This window comes from Orycteropus afer, unplaced genomic scaffold (genome assembly GCF_000298275.1).
Source record: "Orycteropus afer afer isolate SDZICR_OR568_19922 unplaced genomic scaffold, OryAfe1.0 scaffold00039, whole genome shotgun sequence".
Lineage (NCBI taxonomy): Eukaryota > Metazoa > Chordata > Mammalia > Tubulidentata > Orycteropodidae > Orycteropus > Orycteropus afer.
In genome coordinates this window covers 7,345,744-7,353,566 of record NW_006921626.1, presented here as the reverse complement: position 1 = coordinate 7,353,566, position 7,823 = coordinate 7,345,744, and the positions used below count along the sequence as shown (strand labels likewise).

Sequence of the window (7,823 nt, the reverse complement as noted above, 5' to 3'; positions counted from 1 at the left end):
GCTGACGTCGCTTCCGGTAAGGATTTTCGGATGCTGTTCCGCAGAGCCTGGGAACAGTTTCGCGTTACCCTGGAACCACCTTCGTCAGACTGGTATTGCAGACGTTGTCCGTCATTCATAGCTTGCGTTCAAAGTGGAATGGAAAGGCTGTTTTAGGATTCACTCGTGTTCTGATATTATCTCCTGATGCCCTAGAACCTTAATTCTGAGAACGAGGAAGAGAGGGTGGAAAAACTTTGGTTACAGTGGTAATTGTGTGACACCCATTTGAGCCTTTGCGAATTTGGAAACGGAGCACTTCTGTAACGACTTCTTTTAAATACGTTGTTGATCGGATTCAGCTTTGACTTATAAATAAAATTAATGCTCCTAACCACATAATTTGGTTTTGCAAAGTTTACTGTGGTTGTAATATGGAGAGGCAAATTTTTAGGCAGCGTAACGAAAGCGAATACAGTAATCAAGGCAGTTAGAAGGGGACAAGAACTAGGGTAGTGGCGTAGAATTGGAGAGAAGAAAGTTGGAGAAATATTTGGAAGTAGTATCAATTATATCTAGTAATTGATTGGATATGAGGAATTAGGGGGAGAGGTCCTGAGCATCTTCAGGTTCAAGTCCAAACACCCTGTCATGACTTTCTAGGTCGTTTCTCATCATCAGTTCCAACTGCCTTTTGCCTCCTTCCTCCACACTCCCCTTTTCTGCACTTCAGCCCTGTCAAGCTGTTTGATGTCTTTCTACTTCCTAGAATATTGCCTACACACTTTTTGTGACTTAGGCAGTTAGTTAAGCGTTGGTTATTATTATTTTCCTCCATTTTAATGTTGAAAAAACTGAGGTGCTGCTTTTAGGAAGTAAAAAGAACGTCAAACTAGTCATGGCTAGAGCTTGGAGGATGTGCAGAGGTGGGTGGTGAAATGCAGTTAGAACAGCTGGTGGGAAAATAACCTAGAAAGATAGTCATATTCCTGGCTGAATTTGGGCTTTATCCCAAAGATGCTCAGGAACCCTGTCGATAATTCCCCACATCCATTCAGTTACTAGGTACTGTTGATACTACCTCCAAATATTTCTCCAATCTTCCATCTTTAGGATTGCTGTTATTTAATTTAGAGTTAAATTAGATAATACATATGCCTGCCATATGTTTAGGACCAGAAAATATTAGTAGCAACTACTATTGTACTTGTCAGTTGTTATGTTATTACTTAGTTTTCTGTTTTTTCCTCTAGACTAGGTTTTTTTTTTTTTTAATTTTAATTGAAGGAACAATAATTTACTTATCTTTAGATGTTCCTGGCACATAGAGTTGTTGTGTCTCTCCCCCACCCTCCTGAATGGAACATTCATTTTGGCTGTTGCTGACATAATTAAATTCACTTTTTACTTTAAAGAAACTACCAAGTACAATAAATTTTGCTGATCAAATGATATTTATTAGATAAAAAGATGACCATTTTTCTGTATAACTCAGAAGCATGTGGATTAAGATGTACTTATTCTCAGTTTGGAATAGGTATGAGTGATTTTAGTGACGAATTGACAAGGCCCATGGCAGAAGCTGATGAGGTGGAAACATCAATGCTCTCTGGTACAGGAATGTATATTCCCTGGCTCAGAAAGCAAATGGAAACGGTGGGTAAGTAAGATAACATTTAACCATTTTAACCTTAATGCAAGGAGATAATAAAATTCATCATGGCTACAAAATGAATAACCAATTTGGGAAGAGCTTCAAATTTCAAGATGTGAATATGTGAGGACTTTTTTTTTTTTTAGTTATATGTGAAAAAAAAGTGAATTATTAAAAACTAGGTTTTTGTCTTTTAGAGTTCTTTTCCTTTGAATTAATAGTCAATAGTCTGTATTGTGGCAGTGTCTTAAGTTTGAGGTACTTCAGGACTGATCAAGGAGAAAGATGTAACCATGAAGTAGCAGTGTGGCCCAACCAGCTGTTTTTTGGACAGCCACACGCAGGAGATCTTCCATAGGTAACAGGTGCTAAGAGCCATCAGTAAAATAGGTATCACTTTTATCTTAGTTACTTTTATGATATGTATTTCTAGAAAAAGAAAAGGTTTAATATCAAGTCTATTTCTTTTTGTTTAAATTGATGTAAATTCCAAGAAACCTTAGTCACACAAGATGAAAATGGATAGATTTTTGTTAGTGTAGTATATCAGTTCTTTAAACTCCTAAATTACTCATCAAAGAAATTGCATAGTGATTTAATATAAAAATTATTACCTTCTTTTCAGTTTTGATAAGCAAAGAATTGGAAATGACCTGACTCACAAATGAATGTGTTAGAGTCATTCTCTTTCTCAGTACTTTACACCTGTGTTTTCAACTTAAGGCTATTATAGTGATTTTGATTGTGAAGGCTTGATCACAGGCACAGTTTACTAGAAGATTAATTTTATGAAAGAGTATGTTAGGAAGTTCAAAGTCTATAAAATTGATTGTTTTTAAACTATTTTTGCATCATGCCCGTAGTCTTTGTGTACTCCCTGGTGTAAGGGTCCACCAGTTAGACTCCTGGCGTGGAGTGGTCTTATGGTGGTATAGGAAGTTACTCTTACATTAAGGCTGTAACTAAACCCAAATATTTTTAACATGGGCATTGCCAAACTTTAGGTGTAAATGCTAATGTCTACAACTATTTTAGTCTCATTTAATATCCTTGAGTTACTGGAACTCAGTCCTTAAAAACTGAAAGCTCACCTCTTGGAGTTTTCAGAACACTGGAAAGTAGTAAAGATCATGCTTGCATAGGATGACCCTGATTATTTTTAATACACATTCTTAATACCTGGGACTGTGATTTTTGGGGCTTCTTTGGGAGATGCTTCCAAGATTGTTTAGTGCAAGAATGAAAGGATGATTGAATCAGATGTGAATGGTAGCTCAAGAACATTCCAGTAACTTCAGAACATCAAATAAGTTATTCTTTTTATTTGCCAGAAATAGCTAATACCATTGTGGAAGGGTTTGTTTCAAGTGAACCTGCTTTGATACTAGGAATAGAGTGCATCAAGTAATATCTGCTGTTCCGCTTGTTAAAACTTTTGCTTGCCAGAAGAAAATTTTTTGAATTGTTGAATTGGGGGTCACTGGGGATTAGAAAGGAGCTCAGTGGTTAAAGCATTGAGCTGCTAACCGAAGGGTTGGTGGTTCAACTCCATCAGCTGCTGCGTGGGGGAAAGTTGAGGTAGTCGGCTTCTGTAAAAATTTACAGCATTGAAAAGCCTATGGGGAAGTTCTGCTCTGTCTTACGGGTCACTATGAGTTGGAATCTACTCAGTGGCAGTGGGCTTGGTGTGTTTTTTTTTTTTTTTTATGAGTAAAAATTCTTTTTTATCTTTATAGTGACTGGAGGAAGAAAGGAAAAGGATTTTGCTCAGACAACAAGTGCTTGTTTAGAATTAATCCAAGAAGCTCTACTGAAACACGAATGGCAGAAGGCTGCAGAATACATGCATAGTTATTTTCAAATTTTGGAGGATACAGATACCAGCAAAAGGCAGGCTGCCCCAGAGGTAAACAAAGTATAAGTGTGCTGGAAGATTAGATTTCTGAGAGTTTCTGCTTCTTGAGCTTTACCCAGAACACCTTTGTAAAATCTCAAATTGATATTACCAAAAACTAAAGGTAGCTTTGGATAGAAAGTTTGTATTAGGATTTTTGTTTTGTGGTATCTTATTTTATTGATTAGTGAAAGTTTACACAGGAAATTAGGTTCCCATTTGACATTCCATACAAATTAATTAATTTTCATTAGTTACATTAACACAGAATGCTAACATTCTCTTTGTGTTCTGTTTGTTCCCTTTCCAGTACTCTAGTTTCCCTGTCCCCTTATCTCCTCTTGTTTGCTTTTAAGAAATGATTGACCTTTTGGTCTCATGCTGATATTTTTAAGAAGGGTACTGATCATATGGATAGTGTCCTATATTTTTTATGTGCCTTCTGCTATTTCACTGAAAGGTGTGATCTCAGGCAATAGTTTGGTTCTAGATTTCTTTCTTCCTTCTTTTTTTTTTTAATTGTGCTCTGGGTGCAAATTTACAAAGCAGATTTGATTTATGTTCAATAGTTCACGCATATTTGATTTCACAGCCCTGATTACCATCCCCAATCATAAAAAACTCCCCTCCCTGTGACTCCTCCCTCCATATGTCCTTCTTAACTGTGCATTCCTGTCTGTCCAGGCTTCCATCTATATGAATGCTGCCTCTCTGGTGTCTCATGGCTGATTGATCCAAGGGGGGCATCTCCCTAGAGTAGGTGGGTGCATCTCCCTCGGGTAGGTGGGTGCATCTCCCTAGGGTAGGTGTTCTGCATGTAGGTCTTTCTACTGTTGGGCTAAGAGCCAATCCATGGAAGTGAGTCATTTCTAGGACTGAAGGGTAACCTGGGGCCATAGTTTTGGGAGTTCCACAAGTTTTTATCTGACTGGTAATGCTGGTCATTTTTGTGGTTTTGAATTTTGTTCCACATTTTACCTTCCACTCTATCCAAGATCTCTAGTTTTGATCCCTTTCCAAGTGGTTGGCATTGGTAGCTAGGCACCAACTAGTTCTTCTGGCCTCAGGGTCATGAAGGCTGAGGTCTGCATAGTCCATCTGATCCTTATTTCTGGATGCCTTTTATTTTCTTCACTCTTCTTTGCTCCAGATGACAGGAGACCAATAGTTGCATCATAGATGGTCACTTGAAAGCTTTTAAGACCATAGTCACTACTCACCAAAGGAGGTTGTAGAACAAGAGTTTTAGGTACTACATTGTGTCAGTTGATCATGATGCCTTCCAAGACAATGGTCCTGAGCCCACAGACCTGGTGATTCTCTATCTCAAGGTGTATGGTTATCTCTGAGAAGTTATTCCAACTCTGCCTTCTGTTGCTTCTGTAATGTAAGTGGCTAATTTTGTAGCACAACTGCATATGTAAAATTATATCTTCAGCCAGATGTATCGTTGGTCTAGGGTGTATTCCTGTTCACCTACCCTCACCTGATCTTCTCACTATCTATGCATTTATCTGTAGCCTGGTGTTTGGTGCTAGTGGTAATTCAGTATTATGCATGTAAAAGTATTTGCCTCTGACGTCTATATCTTATGTGCATGTTTCTGTGTCCTTCCTTTCCCCAGTATCATCATGCTGGTCACAGACTCTTTCCATACCATCCCTCCCCTCACTCAAATCGACGTGTGAGCCCCAACTAGTCCGAAATTTTCTCTCCTTTTCCTTCCCATCCCCAGTAAGCAACAAAGTGAATTTCCTTCCCTGAGTAAACCTTTCCTTGACTTTTTATAATATTGGGCTCATGCAATTTTTGTCCTTCTGCGATTGACTTATTTCACTCAGCATAATGTCCTCCAAATTCATCCACATTGTGAGGTGATTCACCTATTCTTTATTATTCTTTAATGTTGCATAGTATTCCATTGTGTGATTGTACCATAGTTTGGTTATCCATTTATCTGTTGATGGACATTTAGGTTGTTTCCATCTCTTTGCTGTAATGAATTTTGCTGCGATGAACATGGATATGCATATGTCTGTTTGAGTCCTATCTCTCACCTCTTCAGGATATATTCCTAGTAATGGAATTGCTGGATCAAATGGTATTTCTATTTTCCTTTTTGAAGGAAAGGCCATACCACTTTCCACAATGGTTGTACCATTTTGCAGTCCCACCAGCAGTGTATGAGAGTTCCAATCTGTCTGTAACCTCGCCAGCATTTGTTATTATCTGTCTTGTGGAACTTTGCTATTATTGCTGGGGTGAGATGATATCTCAGGTGGCGTAGTGCCTAAGGCATTTGACCACTAATCAGAAGGCTGGTGGTTCAAACCCACCAGCCACTCCTTGGAAGGAAGATTGGCAATCTCTTTCCATAGAGATAACTGCCTTGGAAACCCAAGCAATGGTTGTTGTGAGTTGGGATCAAGTCAACCGCAGTGAGTTTGGTTTTGTTTGTTTAATGGCTAATGATCATGAACAATTCTTCATGTGTTTGTTGGCCACCCGTGTATCTTTTCTAGTGAAGTGTCTGTTCATGTCCCTTGCCCATTTTTGAATTGGATTGTTTGTCTTTTTGGTGTTGAGGTGTTAAAGTTTTCTATAAATTTTGGAGATAAGTTCCTTGTCAGATATGTTACAGCTAAATATTTTTTCCCAATCTGTAGGTTCTCTTTATCATTTTGGAGAAGTCTTTGTCCCTATTTTATCTTTGATGAACTTTATAGTTTTGGATTTTACATTTAAGTCTTTGATCTAACTTGAGTTTGTTTTTGTATATGGGGTGAGGTATGGGTCTTGTTCCATTTTTCTGCAAGTGGATATCCTATTTTGTCAGTACCATTTGTTAAAGAGGCTTTCCACCGTTTAATGGGTTTTGGGCCTTTGTCAGAGATGAGCTGTCCATATAGATGGATGGGTCTATTTCTGGGTTTTCCATTCTGTTCCACTGGGCTGTCTGTCATTGTACAATACCATGCTATTTTGACTACTGTGGCTATATAGTAGGTTTTGAGATCTGGGAGTATGAGACTTACTACTTTGTTTTTCTTTTTCAGCAGTGCTTTGCTTATCTGAGGTCTCTTTCCTTTCCATATGAAATTAAAAACCAAACCAAACTCATTGCTGTCGAGTCAGTTCTGTCTTGTAGCAACCCCTTCTTGGGTTTCCAAGGCAGTATCTCTATGGAAGTAGATTGCCCAGTCTTCCTTCTGAGGAATGGCTAGTGGGTTTGAACCACCAGCCTTCTGGTTAGCAGTCAAATGCTTTAGGCACTACACCAAATTAGTGATTACTTTTTCCATGACCTTAAAAAGTGATGATGGAATCTGGATTGGGTTTGCATTGAATATGTATGTAGATTGCTTTGTGTAGTATTGACATTTTCACAGTATTTAGTCTTCCTGTCTATGATGAAGGCATGTTCTTTCATTTATGTAGATCCCTTGTTTCTTGTAGTAGTGTTTTATAGTTTTCTTTGTATAGGTCTTTTGTGTACCTTGTAAAATTTATTCCTAAGTATGTTCTCTTTTTGGTAGCTATTGTGAATGGTATTGTTTTCCTTACTTTTTTTTCAGAGGCCTCTTTGTTGGTGTAGAGGAATCCAACTCATTTTTGTATGTTGAGCTTGTATCCTGCCACTTTGCTGAATTTCTCTACTAGTTCCAGTAATTTTTTTGCTGAGTCTCTTGGGTTTTCTATGTATGGGATCATGTCATCAGCAAATAGAGATAGCTGTACTTCTTCTTTGTCAATTTGGATGCCTTTATTTCTCTTTCTTGCCTTATTGCCCTGGCAACGACTTCTGATACAGTGTTAAATAGAAGTGGTGATAGAGGGCATCTCTTCTGGTTATGTAGTGCTGCTCTGACAAGAAATATACCACAAATGGGATGGCTTTAACAAACAGGAGTTTATTCTTACAATTTGGAGGCTTTAAGTCCAAGTTCAAAGTGCCAAGCACTAGGGGCTGGGTGAAAGCCCCTCAGCCTTGGGGTTCAGCTCTGCCTCCTGTTCCCGAACCACTGGAGGTAGAGGCGTTTCTTCACTCAGACAGCTGCTGGCTGCTCAGGCTGAGAAACCCCAAGGTTGACAAGTAAAAAGGGCACAGTCATTAACTTAAATCCATTGTAAGTCCCAAGGTTGGCAGAGCATAGCAGGCTGCTGAGCAACAACATGGCTACATGCAGGGTCCAAGCGTGCCATATGCTAGAGACCATTCCCAAGGCTTCTCCTTATATATAGGAAGCAGACCACATCCCAAAGGCAGCTACTCAGCTGCTTGTGGTAGATCCCACC

The 7,823-nt window shown here is 38.8% G+C and overlaps 1 protein-coding gene across 1 annotated transcript in view; it reads left to right on the top strand.

The window, feature by feature from the left end:
* Nucleotides 1–1,518: 1,518 nt before the first annotated feature.
* Nucleotides 1,519–7,823, top strand: part of TAF1A (TATA-box binding protein associated factor, RNA polymerase I subunit A) — a 76,364-nt gene continuing 70,059 nt past the window's right edge. Inside the window, exons 1-2 of the mRNA XM_007936989.1 lie at nucleotides 1,519–1,639; nucleotides 3,370–3,539. Coding sequence (XP_007935180.1) covers nucleotides 1,519–1,639; nucleotides 3,370–3,539 — 291 coding nt within the window. The remainder of the gene's footprint in view (nucleotides 1,640–3,369; nucleotides 3,540–7,823) is intronic.